This window comes from Hemitrygon akajei, chromosome 8 (assembly GCF_048418815.1).
Source record: "Hemitrygon akajei chromosome 8, sHemAka1.3, whole genome shotgun sequence".
In the NCBI taxonomy this organism is placed as follows: Eukaryota; Metazoa; Chordata; class Chondrichthyes; order Myliobatiformes; family Dasyatidae; genus Hemitrygon; species Hemitrygon akajei.
In genome coordinates, this window is record NC_133131.1 from 3,500,995 (window position 1) to 3,520,680 (window position 19,686).

Genomic DNA, 19,686 nt, shown 5'->3' on the forward strand with positions numbered 1-19,686 from the left:
CACGCTCCTGCGCAGGTTGACTCTGTGGTTAAGAAAGCATACAGTGCATTGACTTTTGTCAATCATGAGATTGACTTTAGAAGCCAAGAGGGAATGTTGCAGCTATAGAGGACCCTGGTCAGACCCAACTTGGAGTACTGTGCTCAGTTCTGGTCGCCTCACTATAGGAAGGATGTGGAAACTATAGAAAATGTGCAGAGGAGATTTACAAAGATGTAAATCTCCTCTGTACATTTACCATGGATGTCCAGTCCCTATATACCTCCATCCCCCACCAAAAAGGTCTCAAAGCTGTCTGCTTCTTTTTGGATTCTAGACCTAACCAGTTCCCCTCTACCCCACTCTCCTCCGTCTAGCGGAATTAGTCCTTACTCTTAATAATTTCTCCTTTGGCTCCTCCTACTTCCTCAAAACCAAAGATGTAGCCATGGGCACCTGTACGGGTCCCACCTATGCCTACCTTTTTGTTGGCTTTGTGGAATAGTCCATGTTCCAAGCATATACTGGTATCCGTCCCCCATTGACAAAAGTCAATGCACTGTATGCTTTCTTAACCAGAGTCAACCTGCGCAGGAGCTTTGAGTGTCCTATGGACACGGACCCCAAGATCCCTCTGATCCTCCACACTGCCAAGAGTCTTACCATTAATACTATATTCTGCCATCATATTTGACCTACCAAAATGAACCACCTCACACTTAACTGGGTTGAACTCCATCTGCCACTTCTCTGCCCAGTTTTGCACCCTATCAATGAAATGCTGTAACCTCTGACAGCCCTCCACACTATCCACAACACTCCCAACCTTTGTATCATCAACAAACTTACTAACCTATCCCTCCACTTCCTCATCCAGGTCATTTATAAAAATCACGAAGAGCAGGGGTCCCAAAACAGATCCCTGAGGCACGCCACTGGTCACCGACCTCCATGCAGAATATGATCTGTCTCCAACCACTCTTTGCCTCCTGTGGGCAAGCCAGTTTTGGATCAACATAGCAATGTCCCCTTGGATCCCATGCCTCCTTACTTTCTCAATAAGCCTTGCATGGGGTACATTGTCAGACACCTTGCTGAAATCCATATACATTACATATACTGCTCTACTTCATCAATGCGATTAGTCACATCCTCAAAAAATTCAATCAGGCTCGTAAGACATGACCTGCCTTTCACACAGCCATGCTGACTATTCCTAATCAAATTATGCCTCTCCAAATGTTCATAATCCTGCCTCTCAGGAAAATCTCCATCAACTTACCAACCACTGAAGTAAGACTCATTGATCTATAATTTCCTGGGCGATCTCTATTCCCTTTCTTGAATAGGGAAACAACATCCTCAACCATCCAATCCTCCAGAACCTCTCCTATCCCCATTGATGATGCAAAGATCACTGCCAGAGGCTCAGCAATTTCCTCTCTCACCTCCCACAGTAGCCTGCGGTACATCTGGTCTGGTCCCAGTGACTTATCCAACTTGATGCTTTCCAAAAGCTCCAGCACATCCTCTTTCTTAATATCTATATGCTCAAACTTTTCAGTCTGCTGTAAGTCATCCCTATAATTGTCAAGATCCCTTGCTGTAGTAAATACAGAAGCAAAATACTCATTAAGTACATCTGCTATCTCCTCCAGTTCCATGCACACTTTTCCAATGTCACACTTGACTGGTGCTATTCACTTACGTTTTATCCTCTTGCTCTTCACATACATGTAGGTTGCCTTGGGGTTTTCCTTATTCCTGTCCGTCAAGACCTTCTCATGGCCCCTTCTGGCTCTCCTAATTTCTTTCTTGAGCTCCTTCTGGCTAGACTTATAATCTTCTAGATCTATCATTCCCTAGTTTTTTTGAACCTTTCATAAGCTCTTCTTTTCTTCTTGACTAGATTTACAACAGCCTTTGTACATCACAGTTCCTGTACCTTACCATCCTTTCCGTCTCATTGGAACGTACCTATGCAGAACTCTACGCAAATATCCCCTGAACATTTGCCACATTTCTTCCGTACATTTCCTTGAGAATATCTTTTCCCAGTTTATGCTTCCAGGCTTTGCCCAATAGCCTCATATTTCCCCTAACTCCAATTAAACACTTTCCTAACTTGTCTGTTTCTATCCCTCTCCAATGCTATGGTAAAGGAGATAGAATTGTGATCACTATCTCCAAAATGCTCCCCCACTGAGAGATCTGACACCTGATCAGATTCATTTCCCAATACCAGATCAAGTACAGCCTCTCCTCTTGTAGGTTTATCTACATATTGTGTCAAGAAACCTTCTTGAACATATCCAACAAACTCCACCCCATCTAAACTCCTCACTCTAGGGACATAGCAATCGATATTTGGGAAATTAAAATCTCCCACCACGACAACCCTGTTATTATTACACCTTTCCGGAAGCTGTCTCCCTTTCTGCTCCTCGCTGTCCCTGTTACTATCAGCTAATAGATCCAAATGGAAGTGTGGAATTCATTGCTCCAGACAGTTTCCTCAGATAGGTCTCATTACCTCTGTCTTGTTTTCAATTAATGATACAGTTTAACATGGTGTAGGAGGGAGGGCATCAGATATTTGAATCATTGAGCTCTCTTCCAGGGAAGGTGACATCTGTACAGAAGAAATGGTTTACACCTGAACTGGAAGGGATCTAATATCCTTGTGAGAAGGTTTGCTAGTGTTGCATGTGGGGGTGGGGTTGGTGTTTAAACTAGAGGTGCAAGGGATTAGGGGGATGGGAACCAGAATTCTAGATAGTGGATAGATTCCTGAACACATTTGACAACATCTTTCCCATCTAGTTCTTTTACAGCATGAGAGTTCGAGTCAAAATGTGTAAAGTTAAAAATCATCTACTAAATAATCTTATGTTTCTTGCAACAGTCTGTGATCTCTCCACAAATTTCTTCCTATCTGTTAACAGGTACAGGCAGTTAGGAGCAATTGAAGTATTTATGGAGTATAAGAAATGCAAGACAACACTTCAGAAAGAAATCTGAAGGGCTAAAAGAAGGGATGAGCTTGCCCTATCAGACAAGGTGAAGGAGAATCCTAGGGATTCTAGATATGTTATCAGCAAAAGGATTGTAAAGGACTGAATTAGTTTTCTGGAAGATCAGAATGGTAATCCATGTGTGAAGCCGAAAGAAATGGGGGAGATCTTAAATTAATTTTTTTGCAGCTGGATTTAGTCAGGAAACAAACACAAAGTCGATAGAATTGAGGCAAAGTGACATCTACTTCATGGACCCTATACAGATCACAGAAATGGAGCTGTTTGCTGTCTCAAAGCATGTTAGGGTGGATAAATCCCCAGGGCCTTGCGAGGCCCTAACCCTAACCCAATGGAAAGTTTTCTAGATCAATATATAGAGGAACCGACTAGAGAGGATGTAATATTAGATCTCCTATTAGGACAGATGACAGAAGTGTGTGTAGGGGAACACTTCAGTTCCAGTGATCATAACACCATCAGTTTCAACTTGATCATGGATAAAGATAGATCTGGTCCTCGGGTTGAGGTTCTAAACTGGAAAAAGGCCAAATTTGAAGAAATGAGAAAGGATCTAAAAAGCGTAGATTTGGTCAGGTGGTTCTCTGGCAAGGATGTCGTTGGTAAGTGGGAGGCTTTCAAAGGAGAAATTTTGAGAGTGCAGAGTTTCTAAGTTCCTGTCAGGATTAAAGGCAAAGTGAATAAGGATAAGGAACCTTGGTTCTCTAGGGATATTAGAACTCTGATAAAGAAGAAGAGAGAGATGTATGACATGTATAGGAAACAGGGAGCAAATAAGGTATTTGAGGAGTATAAAAAGTGAAAAAAAGTACTTAAGAAAGAAATCAGGAGGGCTAAAAGAAGACATGAGGTAGCTTTGGCAGTCAAGGTGAAGGATAATCCAAAGAGCTTCTACAGGTTTATTAAGAGCAAAAAGGATAGTGAGGGATAAAATTGGTCCTCTTGAAAATCAGAGTGGTCAGCTATGTATGGAACCAAAAGAAATGGGAGAGATATTAAATGGGGTTTTTGCATCTGTATTTACTAAAGAAACTGGAATGGAGTCTACGGAAACAAGGCAAACAAGTAGGGAGTTCATGGAACTTATACAGATTAAAGAGGAGGAGGTGCTTGCTGTCTTGAGGCAAATCAGAGTAGATATATCCCCAGGACTTGACAGGGTATTCTCTCGGACCTTGAAGGAGACTAGTGTTGAAATTGCAAGGGCCCTGGCAGAAATATTTGAAATGTCGATATCCACGGGTCAGGTGCCGGAGGATTGGAGGATAGCTCATGGAGTTCCATTGTTTAAAAAAGGCTCAAAAAGTAAACTGGGAAATTATAGGCCGATAAGTTTGACATCGGTAGTAGGTAAATTATTGGAAGGAATACTAAGAGATAGCATCTACAAGTATTTGGATAGACAGGGACTTATTAGAAAAGTCAGCATGGCTTTGTGCGTGGTAGGTCATGTTTAACCAATCTATTAGAGTTTTTCGAGGAAGTTACCAGGAAAGTGGATGAAGGGAAGGCAGTGGATGTTGTATACATGGACTTCAGTAAAGCCTTTGACTAGGTCCCGCATGGGAGGTTAGTTAGGAAGATTCAGTCGCTAGGTATACATGGTGAGGTAGTAAATAGGATTAGACATTGGCTCAATGGAAGAAGCCAGAGAGTGGTAGTAGAGGATTGCTACTCTGAGTGGAGGCCTGTGACTTGTGGTGTGCCATAGAGATCAGTGCTGGGTCCATTGTTATTTGTCATCTATATCAATGATCTGGATGATAATGTGGTAAATTGGATCAGCAAATTTGCTGATGATACAAAGATTGGAGGTGTAGTGGACAGTGAGGAAGATTTTCAAAGCTTGCAGAGGGATTTGGACCAGTTGAAGGAATGGGCTGAAAAATGGCAGATGGAGTTTAATGCGGACAAGTGTGAGGTATTGCACTTCGGAAGGTCAAACCAAGGTAGAACATACAAGGTAAATGGTAGGACACTGAGGAGTGCAGTAGAACAGAGGGATCTGGGAGTACAGATACATAATTCCCTAAAAGTGGCGTCACAAGTAGATAGGGTCGTAAAGAGAGCTTTTGGTACGTTGGCCTTTATAAATCAAAGTATTGAGTATAAGAGTGGGAATGTAATGGTGAGGTAGTATAAGACATTAGTGAGACCCAATTTGGAGTATTGTGTGCAGTTTTGGTCACCTAATTACAGGAAGGATATTAATAAGATTGAAAGAGTGCAGAGAAGGTTTACAAGGATGTTGCCAGGACTTCAGAAACTGAGTTACAGAGAAAGGTTGAATAGGTTAGGACTTTATTCCCTGGAGCGTAGGAGAATGAGGGGTGATTTGACAGAGGGGTATAAAATTATGATGGGTATAGATAGAGTGAATGCAAGCAGGCTTTTTCCACTGAGGCTAGGGGAGAAAAAAAAGAGGTCATGGTTAAGGGTGAAGGGGGAAAAGTTTAAAGGGAACATTGGGGGGGGGCTTCTTCACGCAGAGAGTGGTGGGAGTGTGGAATGAGCTGCCAGATGAAGTGGTGAATGTGGGCTCACTTTTGACATTTAAGAAAAACTTGGACAGGTATATGGATGAGAGGGGCTTGGAGGGATATGGCCCAGGTGCAGGTCAGTGGGACTAGGCAGAAAAATGGTTTGGCACAGCCAAGAAGGGCCAAAAGGCTTGTTTCTGTGCTGTAATGTTCTATGGTTCTATAATCTCACTCTCCTGTACAAGCCAGAAGTCATCCGGTTGCTGCTCCAGATCCTAACATGGTCTTCAAAGAGCTGTAGCTGGATGCACTTCACCCAGATGTCGTTCCCCAGGAGACTCTGGGTCTCCCAAGATTCCAACATCTGGCATGAAGAACACACCACAGCTGTTTAAATGGTACAGTAAGAGAGGGAAAAAAGATTAGGAAACCTAAACAGATGCTTTGCACAGAGTTGACACCTCATCCAAGCCAAAGCCTCCCTTGAGCCAAAGACTGTCACTTCTACTCTTGCCACTGGCCTACTCCTGACAATGGCCACTCCACTTATCCCTTCTGTACTTCTATTAGTTCGTAGAGCTCTGTTGATGTTGTTGATAGGCCATGTACAATAGGCCAAAATCCTTATAAATTTTCTATATACTCTTTCAATTTTATTGATACCTTTTCTGTAGGTAGTTAATTAGAACTGCACACCATACCCTGAATTATACCTCACCAGCATCTTCTACAACTTCAACATAACATTCCAACTCCTGTACGCAATACTTTGAAGACCAATATGCAAAAAGTTCTCCTTATGACCCTATCTATCTGCAACACCGCTTTAAAGAAATTATGGACCTGTATTGCTAAATCCTTTTGTTCTATATTGTTTATAACTCTTTTGCTGGTTTCCTTAGTCCAGCTCTCTGGCAGTGTCTTCACTAGAAGGCCAGCAACACAGCAACAGTTAAGTAATGCAGTCAACTTCAAGGATTGTTAGGGATGGCAATAAGATCTAGAAAAATTAATAAAAATATTGAGTCATGAATTTGCACTCATAGTTTGTTATCTGATGGCAAATGTGACTGAATACCTAGAACCTAAACAATCTGATCTTTTCACAGGAAAGTTTGAAAGGTTGTTGGGGAACACAGAACATCCTAAACAGCATCATGATACAGCAAGAAAAAGATAAATGGGTATTTTAAAATTTGTTTGTCTTATTTACATGTTAAATCCACTGTTCAACTAATAATATTGACAATGTCAGCCAATAGAAACTTCCTAAATCACAGCAATGCATCCTAACCAGCATAAAATAATGTGTCCCTGCTGAGATGCAGGACTCTCTATCCATTGGAGAGACATGCATTGATCCTGCAAAAGGCACTTCAAACATGTTACAGAAAATTTGCATGTAATATAAACCTGATCTCTGCCTGAGACATCTGTATGACTGATAAAATATGTCCGTATGACTGGGCAATATGGTGAAGCCCACTGAAATGTTGATGCAGAATTGATCTCACCCCGGCAGACTTGTTTTGCATCCCCATGTTTGATTTTTTATATATATCTTGAACTTCAGGATTATAGATGGTAACACAAGAATCTGATTCAAAATTTGTCTATTCTTGCTGAATTGTGAGAATGATGCAAAGTAAAAATTCTCCTTCGAGTTCAGTTGTTCATAAGAAAAGTTTGTAAGATGACAGAGGTTGAGAAAATGACAGAGGCGAGGGCAAGGCGAAAGGGTGTGAACAAGAGGAGGGGAGAACTGATGGAACTATAATGAGTACTGCAATCTTTTGAAATATCCCACAACTATAAATGACCATGAAGCTTACAGTTTAATGTAAGCCACCAAAATGGCTCAGTTTGTCTTGGAAAAGGAAATCTGCCTAAATGTAACTCCAACCCCAAACTAATTATGTTGACAATTCTCTTGAAGGAACCCAACAATGCATTCAGCTGAATCAAATCATTAATCTACAATTCCCAAGTAAATTTCTGAGAGCACTCACTCACATAGACAACAACAGTTCCATATGGTCAACTACAAACCACTTACAAATAACTCCAGTTGAATAGCTGATGGGGGCATCATTTTGACATTCATGTGAATTTATGCATTACATGTTCATACATTGATCTCCCTTAGGACTGTGACTTGGAAGGATGCGAATGCCAATATTTTGAGTGCATGCTCACAGACTCAAACCAAGATATCATTGTAACAGCAAATTTAGCAACAGACAATTTAAAACAGGTAAAATTTGTTTAACATCTATTAAGAATTTTATTTGTTTTCAAGTACTTAATCCCATATTTCCTTACCTCAACTTTGCAAATGATTCTTAATATCAAGTACTATGTGTTCAGCCTTTTACACATTTTGCTCCCTGATATGGGGTTGAATACTGGACACTAGGATTGTTTACCATGCAGAGTACTCTGCTACAAATGTCTCATACTAGGTCTTCCGGGAAAGGCATCTACTGCTCAGACTTCTGATGTACAGTTCCAGTATTGGGGTGTGTGGCACCCATACATGGGCATTTCTAGTGCAAGTATTCAGTGCTGAGTCTGACTGTGAGTTCTAGGATTTTGTCAGGGTGCTGGAGTAGGGATCCAATCGCAGACCCAGTACTAGACACACAGTGATATTAATTGAGTAACAAATCCCAAGGCGCAAAGAAAATTGGCATCAAATTTCAGACAGAGATCAAAACATCCAGAGAAATCCAAAAACCAGAATGAAGAAACAGGTAAAGTCAATATTCAGACAGAGTTCAGATACAAATACTGGAAAGGCTCAGGAAAACTCATGGTACAATCTGTCAACAAACAGGTGAAAACCCAGGCCTGAAACACACTGAGCAATAAACAGTTTATTGCAGTGTTGCAATAAACATAGAGGCAGATGATAGGAGGAACACAATGAGACACAGGTGGCAGCAATACAGGTAATAATACGAAGCAGAAGAGAGACAGAGTACTTAGTAATACAAGGGCCGGAGTAGAGCAGGAGCGGGGACAGGAGCACACGGCAATAAAAAAAAACACACAGTCTGACAGCTAGGGGGAAACACACAAAAAGACAGAGTTCAGCTGGAGGTACTGACAGATTTCTAGTACAGGTGTCCTATTTTAGGCTCTCTAATGCAGGTGAGGTCTTAAGTGAAGATAACTAATGTTAGATATTTTGGTCATTAGGCAATAAGAAAACCGTTTATGTACTTTCAGAGCTTTTGGCTCTCAATCTATTCTTTGATGAATCAGCCATTTAAATCCAGCCTCATGAATGTCAAGTTAATTTTAATTTTTAAGTTCTGTAAAATCATATTTTAAGTTTCATAAGTTTTGTGTTCTAATAACTTCATCTTCTCTAATTCTCCATCCTAACAGCTTGTAAAGGACAGGGCTGATATTGTGGTCTCTGGAAATGTCGTATTTGATGGAAAATTATATCAGGAAACATCTGATGCTGAAAACCAAGGTCACAATGTTAAGGTAAAACAAAAAAATCTGTCTTCACAAACCTCTCTTCAAATCTGAACCACAAAAGCAACAAAAATCTTCCTGTTCCGCCATCCAACCCTATTCTAAGTATCTCCATCCACTCGCCTCAAACTATATCTATTTGTACTCCGACCCCAGCCCCTCCCAACCTAAACTCCACAACAAGAATGTACAGTATATGGCACAGGATCATTTTCACAGACCTGTTACATTTGTCACCAAAAATAGGCATCATGAGGAAAACACAAGAGATTCTGCAGATGCTTGAAATCTGGAGTAACACAAACAAAATGCTGGAGGAATTCAACAGGTCATGAGGCACCTATGGAGAGGAATATCCAGGCGATGTTTTGGGATGAGATTCTTCATTAGGTCTGGAAAAGAAGGGGGAACAAACTACATGCTAGCTTTGTCCCCCAACATTTTGCGTGCATTAATTATGATGGAAAGGTCAAATTCACCAGTTTCACATTTCAATAAAGTCCTAACCTATACAACTATTCCATATAACTAAGGTACTCGTTCCAGCTTTGTAAATTTTCTCTGCACTCTTTCTATCTTATTGCAATCTTTACTATAGTTTAATCATCAAAACTACACATAATGCTCCAAATTATGCCTCAGCAATGTCCTATACAACTTCAACATAACATCCCAACTCCTGTACTCAATACTCTGAAATATGAAGGCCAATGTACCAAAAGCTCCTTTATGACCCTATCTACCTATGCCTATGCTACCACTTTCTGTATTCACAAATCCTTTTGTCCTACCATACTCCTCAGTGCCCTCCCATTCTCTGTGTAAGCCCGACCCTGGTTTGTCCTCCCAAAGTGCAACATCTCACTTGTCTACATTAAATTTCATCGGCTATTTATCAGACCATTTTTCCAGCTGGTCCAGATCCTGCTGCAAGCTTTATCCACTATGTGTCATTAGGTTCGGATATGGCCCAAGTGTGGAGTCAGAGACACAGAAGTGGGTTGATAGTTCAGAGATTTTAATGCAAACAGTGTAAACAATAAACATTAGGCCAAACAGGGCTGCAAACTAAAACTCTCAAATGGAAAAATGAAGCCTACACTGCAGCTGAAAAGAACAACTAGAATATAAAACGAAATCAGCTAGTTTTCAGTCAGTTGACTCAACAGTCCAATTTCTCAGGCAAGGCTGAATGCAAACAGGCAGCATAGCGAAACATTGCTGTGCTGTGTCCAAGTCTCAACAAGCACTACAATGACAAGTATGGAGTTAAATACTATCACAATGAAATAATAATTAGCTGACATGTGCATATTCACAAGCGTAATTGCTGTATCTACTGTGTTGCCAAATCCATGGATGTGACAGGGGCCCCTCTTTAGGCACAGCCCTGAGGCGCCATAGACCTGTGTCTGCTGGAAGTTCCGGAACAGCGACTTGTCCAAGATGTCTTTCGCTGGGATCCAGGTTCTTCTGGACCATACCCTTCCCAGTCCACAAGGTACCGGACCTTACCATGTACCCAGCGAGATGCCAGAAGGCACTGCACCTTATAGACAAGGGAACCATCTACCAGGTGGGGAGGAAGAGGAGGTGAGATGACTGGGGCCAGGGGAGTGGTAGTAACCAGCTTGAGCTGGGAAACATGAAATACTGGGTGGATCTTTAGTGATGCAGGTAGATGCAACCTATAGTACACCTTGTTGACAGCCTTTTCCACTACAAACAGTCCCAAGTAGCCTGGTGCCAATTTACGGCTCTCAATTTTCAGGGGAAGATCCCTTGATACCAACCAGACCTCCTCTCCTGGCTTGAATGGCCTTACTTGTCAACGGAGCCGATCAGCCTGCCAGAAATGATGTTTCTGGGCACGCAGCAGAGAAGCCCTGGCTCATCTCCAGGTGCACTTGTAGCAGTGAATCAGCTGTTCAGCAACTGGACCTTCTACATCAATCTCCTGATCAGGGAAGAGCGGGAGCTAGAATCCCTTCTGGCATACAAAGGAAGACATACCAATGGAGGACGACTGGAGATTATTGTGGGCGATCTCTGCCCAAGCCAATTGGGAGCTCCAGGACGTGGGGTTAGTTGAAGCAAGACAGCGCAGGGTTGTCTCCAACTTCTGGTTCACCCTCATTCTGGCCATTGGATTGAGGGTGGAACCCAGATGAGAGGCTGGCCGTGGCTCCTACAAGAGAGCAGAGAGCCTTCCAAAAGCGGGAAGTGAACTGTGGTCCACAATCAGACACTATGTCTTGAGGAAAGCCATGGAGCCAGAACATATGTTGAACCATGAGTCTGGCAGGCTCACGAGCCAATGGGAGCTTGGGGAGGGCAATGAAGTGGGCAGCCTTGGAAAATCGATCCACAACGACCAAAATTGTGCCGTTTCCATTAGACGGGGCAGACCAGTGATGAAATCTACTGAGAGGTGGGACTGGGGGCGGTGGAGTACAGGCAGTGGACATAACAATACGTACAAACAAGCTGGATGAAGGACATTAGCGTGATGTCTTGTTCTGAGCACAGGAGGGACAGGCAGATACAAAGTCGTGGACATCCTGGGACATAGATGGGCACCAAAATTGTCCTTATAAACTCCTGAGTCCATTGAATTCCCGGATATCCAACCAGACGGGAGGAGTGACCCCATTCCAACACCTTGGAACGCACTGCAGGAGGGACATACAGCCAGTTGAGAGTTCCCCCATCCAGGCCTAGAGCTGATTGTTGGGTGAACCTCACCTCTGCCTCTATTTCCCAGATCACCGGAGCAGCAATACACAAGTGAGGAAGAATGGGCTTTGGATTGGCATTGTCCTCAGATCCGTTGAACTGCTAGGAGAGAGCATCGGCTTTGTATTCCTGCTGCCGGGATGATAAGTGAGGATAAAATTGAACTGTGTGAAAAAGAGTCCACCAGGCTTGATGAGAGTTGAGTCTCTTAGCTCTGAAAATTGGAGAGGTTCGTGTAATCTGTCCAGACCAAAAATGGATGCTCTGTCCCCTCCAGCCAATGTCGCCATTTCTTCAGGGATTCCTTGACAGTCAGAAACTCCTGGTTCCCAACATCATAATTCCTCTTGGCCGGAGTCAAGCGACAGGAAAGAAAGGCATAAGGGTGCAGCCGGTTATCTGCAGACAAGCTCTGAGAGAGGACAGCTCCAATGCCTACATCGGATGCATCCACCTCGACAATGAATGGTTGAGATGGGTCTGGGTGTCGCAGCAGCGGGGCTGTGGTGAAACATCACTTTAGCTCGAAAAATGCTTGGTCGGCATTGTCTGTCCAATGGAATCCTGCCGAGGTCTTCTTGGTGAGTGCATTAATTGGAGCTGCGATAGAGCTGAAATTCCAGATGAAGGGGCGATAATAGTTTGCAAACTCCATGAAGTGCTGTACCTTTTTGACTGTAGATGGTTTGGGCCATTCTGCAACTGCCTGAGTCCATTTGAACACTGGCTGGGGTGTACATAGCCCAAAAATGACATCTGGTCTTTATGGAATTCACATTTTTCAGGCTTGGCATACAGGTTATTTTCAAGAAGCCATCTGAGTTCTCTCCGGGCATGCTGAATGTGCTCCTTTTGAGAGCGGGAATAGGTAAGGATGTTATCTAAATACACAAACACAAACTGGTTCAACGTGTCTCTGAGCATATCGTTATCTAAGCCCTTCAACACAGCGGGGGCGTCAGCCAGACCGAAAGGAATCACCAGGTACTCATAGTGGCCACTAGAGTGTTGAAAGCCATTTTCCACTCACTCTCTTATGTGAATCAGATTGTAAGCATTATGCAGATCAATTTTGGAAAATATGGTTGCTCCCTGGAGATGTTCAAATGCAAACGTCAGCAAGGGAAGAGGGTAGCAGTTCTTCACAGTGATGTTGTTCAGGGACCGATAATCAATGCAGGGATGGAGCTTGCCATCTTTCTTGCTCGCAAAAAAGAAGTCCACTCCTGCTGGCGAGGTTGACGGACAGATAAACCCTCATGCTCAATACCTCCTTGATGTATTCCTCCATGGCCATCATTTCAAGATGAGAAAGGGAAAAGAGCCAGCCCGGGGAGGACCAGTGCCAGGTAGGAGGTCTATGGCACAGTTATACGCCAGTGTAGGGGCAGGGTGGTGGCTTTTCTTTTACTGAAAACCTCAAGGAGATCTGCATATTCGTCTGGAATCCCAGACAGGTCCACATCCTTAGCTGACACAGGAAGGGATTCATGGGATGGAGCTTGAGCTGGACCCACACAGGTAGACAGGCATGCTAGTCCCCACTCTTGGAGTACCTTCAGAGACCAATTGATCCATGGATTATGTTGGGATAACCAGGGGAGACCAAGTGCCAGTGGCAGTTCAGGTGAATTAACTAGATAGAAAGCTATTTCTTCATGATGGTTGCCTTCAAGCACCAGTTGGAGGGGTTGGGTGGAAAGGTGGATCTGGCCAGTTACCAGAGGTTGACCATCCAGAGCCTTGACATTGATCTTTTAATTCCAGAGTTGGAACTCCCCATCTTTGAGCAAGAGAGATGTCCGTAAGATTCCTGGCTGCACCAGAGTCAATAAACGCCTTAAGTTCATGGGTCTGAGACCTCCATGACAAGGAAGCTGCAAGCATTACACAATTAGGGGAAGCTCATTGAAGAGAGAACCAACCCGTCAGGAATCCCCTCCCTGCTGATGGGTATTCTCTTTTACTGGATGCTTGGAACATGCCACCAGGAAGTGTCTTGGATCACTACAATAGAGACAGGAACCTGTTCTCTGGCGCTACTCTCATTCCTCCTGAGACAGGTGCATGTGTTCCTCTTGCATAGGCTCCATGGGTCCATGGGTTGGGTGCTGGTGGTGAGGGAGGGGGAGAGGGTGAGGGAAAGGGTGAGGAAAGATGGTGATCAGGCAGTGTGTAGGAAGTTTGAAACATTCTTTCCCTGCGCCATTCAGTCACCTGGTCGTCAATTCGAATAGCCAGATTTATCAGGTCATCCAGACTATCCTGCACGTCCCGGATGGCGATCTCATGCCAGACCCCTGCGTTTGGTCCATGCTGGAAGGCAGTGATAAGAGATCTCTCATTCCAACCTGTCTCTACTGCAAGGGTATAGAATTTAACTGCATAGGCTCCCACCATTCCTCTGCCTTGTCACAGGTCCAAGAGTTGGTGGACAGCCTCCTGACCCTGTACTGGAAGATCAAAAACCCTCCTTAACTCCATCACGAAATGTCAGAATGACTGGGCTGCAGGGTATCCCTACTCCCATAAAGTGTTGAACAGGCTGAGTGGAGGTCCATCAAGAAGATTGACTGTGTACGCCAGTTTTTGCGCATCATCACCAAAACGACCAGGCTGGGCTTGGAATGTCACCTTGCATTGGGTAATAAAATACCTGCAGCCATCGGGATCACCAGAATATCTGCCTGGAAGTGGAATACTCGGTTCCTGCATAGATGCAGGCGTTTGTGGGGGTCCAAATGCGGGAGTCAGCTCTGGTCCAGGTGCAGGAGCATTAGTAGCAGGGATTGTTAGGGCAGCAGAAAAGGAGGACCTATGAGATGCTGTGAGTGGGACTGAGGCGGCCTGAGGCTGCTGAATTGCATTGGCGAGAATGTTAATAGATGTCAGCTGATGCTGGCTGTTCACAGTAAGTTCATGGATGGCCGTGAATGTGGAAATCACAGACACCTGAGTCCAATTGTCTGCAGTGAGCAGTTGAACAGTTGTGCTAGGGACAACACCTGTTCCTCCAAGTGAGACTGGGCTTGTCAGCACGAGATTCTCTGCCTCATTGCCTCCATAATTTCACTGAGAAAAGATTCCATTGCCTGTAGCTTGTCTCCTACCTGACCAATGAATCTCACGGCCAAGGTCAGCTGCTCTCTCTCCGCTGGGTCCATCTTTGTGTGGTCAAGACTTGCTGTCACTAGGTTTGGATATGGCCCAAGTGCAGAGTGAGAGACACTGAAGCAGGTTGATAGTTCACAAACTTTAATGCGAACAGTATTAAAGGTTCAAAGGTCCAATTTAATGTCAGAGAAATGTATACAATATAAATCCTGAAATGCTTTTTCTTCGCAAACATCCACGAAAACAGAGAAGTGCTTAAAGAATGGACAACAGTTAAATGTGGGAACCCTGAAGACCACCCCCCAGCTTCCCCCCATGCATAAGCGGCAGCAAGGCAATGGTCCCCCCTCCCCCCAGCAAAAAAAAGCACACCCGCTACCAAGCACACGTGTGAGCTAGGCGATAGCAAAGACACAGACTTGCAGTTACCCCAAAGACTATTGCACTTCATCCGGCATTCGACAAACCACAGGTTCTCTCTCTCCCTAGTAAGGGAGAGGGAGGTGTCCCCCATTTTCACAACGAGCAGAAGACATAACAACAAAGGGGAAAGAAAACAATAAACAGTAGGCCAAACAGAGCTACTAACTAAAACTCTCAAATGGAAAAATGAAGCCTACACTATGGCTGAAAAGAACAACTAAATATAAAACAAATACTGCTAGTCTTCAAAGTCAGTTGTCTCAACATTCCAATTTCTCAGACAATGCCAAATGCAAACAGGCAGCACAGTGAAGCATTGCTGTGATGTGTCCAAGTCTCAACAAGCACTATGACAACAAGTATGGAGTTAAATACTATCACAATGAAATAATAATTAGCTGACATGTGCATATTCACAAGCACAATTGCTGTATCTACTGCGCTGCAGAATCCGTGGATGTGACATTATGTCCTTAATCTCCATGTCATCTGCAAATTTGCTGATCCAGGTTACCGCATTATTATCCAGACCAGTAAAATATAGTAGGTGGCAAGCAACAATGGGGCAAGTACCTATCCCTGCAGCACACTACTGCTCACAGGGTTCCACTCAGAGAGATAACCATCTACCACCACTCTCTGGCTTCCAGTAGTATACTAAGTAAATACAGATACAAAAAAACCAGTATAAGTTCTCCCACATCTCTTTTGGCTCCATGCATAGATGTCAATTGTTGTGTTTTTTATATTAATATGTACCGTGGGTTTCTAATAACGAACCATATTCTGGAAGAAATAGAACTTTTATTTAACAACAACAACCACATATGTCTTACAACGGCATGCTTCCAGATCTTTCTATCATTTCTGCACATGCTCAGAACTCTGTCCAATCACGTTCTTACATGTGATATCACCACATCTTCCTTTCCTTAAAAGGAAAAACAATTAGCAACATTGACCATAACAAATGCATTATTTAACATGCCTTAACTCTGGGGGTTTACAAACATGAGTAGACCTTCTCAGTGGTTCACACAGTTCTTGTGTTTTGTTATTTCCATGTTTTGTCTGGTCTGCATCAGTTAACTGAAACTCTGAAGTTGGCTCTTTCTTGACGTCTTTGCAATTTCTTCTTAACACTGCTCCTTTTTCTGCTTGAACCATGTATGATTTGGGTTGTACTTCTTTAAGTACTGTAGCTTTCAGTGTCCGTGTGTTCATTTTGTCTTGTATCCTTACTTCATCTCCTTGGTGCAGTTCAGGTAATGGATGAGAACATCTGTCAAAGTATATTTTCTGCTTTGCTTTGTGTTCATCTTTCCATCTTTTCACTTGTTCACCTGCCTCTGTTCTCAGAAGGCTTTCATCTATTGGCAGATTAGATCTCAAATGGCATCCCATCAAGAGCTGAGCAGGTGAAAATCCACATTCAAGTGGAGTACTGTGATAGGCTAACAAAGCTTTATAAAAATCACCTCCACTATCTTTTGCTTTGTGCATCAGTTTCTTGATCATTCCTACCGACTTCTCAACTAATCCATTGGACGGAGGGAAAAATGGACTAGATGTTGTATGAACAAAGCCCCATTCATGAGGAAAATGTCTCATGCATTCACCATTGAATTGTGGACCACTGTCTGTGAAAACTTCATCAGGTACACCATGTCTGGAAAAAACTGATTTCATACATGTAATTACATTCTCTGCAGTTGTTCTGCTCAGACAACACACTTCAGGATACAATGAGTAGTAATCTGTTATTAATAGATAATCTTTGTTGTCAGTTACAAAAAGATCAACGCCTACCTTCTGATAAGGTCCATGAGGACTAGGATGTGGATGCTCCTTAGGGTTGCTGATCTTAAAGTGGACCAATTTTTTCCTTTGCTATCCTTTTTCTCATAATATACCTATAGAAGCCTTTAGGATTCTCCTTCACCTTGTCTGCCAGAATAACCTCATGCCTTCCTTTAGACCTGATTTCCTTCTTAAGCGTTCTCTTGCAATTCTTGTACTCCTCAAGCACCTCATTTGTTCTTTGCTGCCTATACTTGCTGTACACCTCCTTCATCTTAACCTGAGCCTCAATACACCTTGAAAACCAAGGTTCCTTAAACCTTTAGCCTTGCCTTTTATTCTAACAGTAACATACAAACTCAGTATTTCACTTTGAAGGCTCCCCACTTACACCTGAACTGGAAGGGTGCCAATATATTTGTGGGCAGGTTTACTAGAGCTGTTCGGGAGAGGTTAAACTAATTTGGCAGGGGGTTGAGGACCAGAGGGATAGGGCTGGAGATGGAGTAATTGGTTTACAAACAGAGGCAGTGTGTAATGAGACTGTAGGCAAGGAGAGACTGATGACAGAGCAAAACTGCAGTAAACAGGATAAGTTGCAATGTAAAAGGAGGACAAAATTGAAAAGGGTGATGAACACAGGACTGAAGGTGTTATATCTGCATGTTCGCCGTATATGGAATAAGGTAGATGAACTGGCAGCACAGTTACAGATTGTCATGTATAACATTGTGTGCTGAAAAAGATATAACTGGGTGCTTAATGTCCAAGGCTACAGAGTGTATGAAAAGGACAGGCAGATAGGCAGAGGGGGTGGGGTGGTTCTGTTGGTTAAAATTGAAATCTAATTATTAGAAAGAGGTGACATAGGATCAGAAGACATAGAATTGTTTGGGTACAGTTAAGAAACTGCAAGAGTGAAAAGACCCTGATCGGTGTTATATATGGACCTCCAAACTGTAGTGAAGATGTGGTCTGCAAATTACAATGGAAGATAAAAAATGCATGTCAAAAGGGCAATGTTATGATAGTCATAGGGGTTTCAATATGCAGGTAGATTAGTAGATCCCAGGAGGGGAAATATGTAGAATGCTTATGAGATGGCTTTTTAGGGCAGTGTGTGGTTGAGCCCACTAGAGTTTCAGCTATTTTAGATTAGATGTTGTACACCAGACCTGAACTGATTTTAAGTTTAAGGTATAGGAATACTTAGGGGGAAACTGATCATAATATTATATAATTCACACTGCAATTTGAGAAGGAGAAGCTAAAGTCAGATGTATCAGTATTATCAATGGAGCAAAAGGGATTACAGAGATGAGTAGAGCAAAATTGATTGCAAGGGAACATTAGTAGGGATGATGACAGAGCAGAAATGGTGGGAATTTCTGGAAGCAATTTGTAAGGCACAGCATATATATATCCCAAAGAAGAAGTGTTCTAAAAGCAGATGATGCAACTATGCCTGAAAGACAAAATAAAAGCCAAAGAGTGGGCATATAACAGAGCAAAAATTAGTTGGAAGTTAGAGGATTGGGAAGCTTTTGAAAACCAACAGAAGGCAATTAAAAAAGGTCATAAAGAAGAAAAAGATTGAATGAAAGGTAAAGCTAGCCAATAATATTAAAGAAGTTACCAGAAGTTTCTTCAGATGTATGAAGTGTAAAAGAGAGGTAAGAGTCGTTTGTGGACTGCTGCAAAATAATGCTAACAGGTAGTAGTGGTGTCAAGGAAAGGGCAGATGAACTGAATAAGTATTTTGCATTAGTCTTCACTGTGGAAGACGCTAGCAGTATGCCGGATTTCAAGAGTGACAGGGGGCAGAAAGTTGCCATTACTAGGGAGAAGGTGCTTGGGAAACTGAAAGGTCAGAAAATAGACAAGTCACCTGGATCTAGTCTATACCCAACTATTCTGAAAGAGGTGGCTGAAGATATTGTGCAGGCATCAGTAATTACCTTTCAAGAATCAGTTGGTTCTGCCATGGTTCTAGAGGATTGGAAAATTGCAAATGTCATTCCGCTCATCAAAAAGGCAGGAAGGCAGAAGAAAGGAAATTATAGGCCAGTTAGTCTGACCTCAGTTGTTGGGAAAATGTTGGAGTCGATCGTTAAGGACGTGGTTTTGGGGTACTTGGAAGAAAATGATTAAATAGGCAATAGTTAGTATGGTTTCCTTCAGGAAATTTTTGTCTGACAAATCTCTTGGAATTCTTTGAAGAAATAAGATAGACAAAGGAGAATTGATGGATTTTGTGCAATTGGACTTTTAAAAGGCCTTTGACAAAGTGCCACACTTGAGGCTGCTTAACACGTTAAGAACCCATAGTATTACAGCAAAGATACCAGCATGGATAGAACATTGGCTGATTGGTAGAAGGCAAAGAGTGGGAATAACAAGAGCCTTTTCTGGTTGGCTGCTGGTGATTAGTGGTGTTCCACATGGGTCTGTGTAGGGACTGCTTCTTTTTACATTTATGTCAATAATGTGGACAAGTTTAGGGATGATACAAAGATAGGTAGAGGGGCAGGTAGCTTTGCGGAAGCTGAAATGTACGGAAGGATTTAAACAGATTAGCAGAATGGGCAAAGAAGTGACAGATGGAATAGATAGATACTTTATTGATGCCA

The 19,686-nt window shown here is 42.8% G+C and overlaps 1 protein-coding gene across 1 annotated transcript in view; it reads left to right on the plus strand.

The window, feature by feature from the left end:
• Nucleotides 1-19,686, plus strand: part of LOC140731558 (integrin alpha-E-like) — a 319,805-nt gene that overhangs the window by 274,519 nt on the left and 25,600 nt on the right. Inside the window, exons 27-29 of the mRNA XM_073053069.1 lie at nt 6,604-6,678; nt 7,641-7,748; nt 8,888-8,992. Coding sequence (XP_072909170.1) covers nt 6,604-6,678; nt 7,641-7,748; nt 8,888-8,992 — 288 coding nt within the window. The remainder of the gene's footprint in view (nt 1-6,603; nt 6,679-7,640; nt 7,749-8,887; nt 8,993-19,686) is intronic.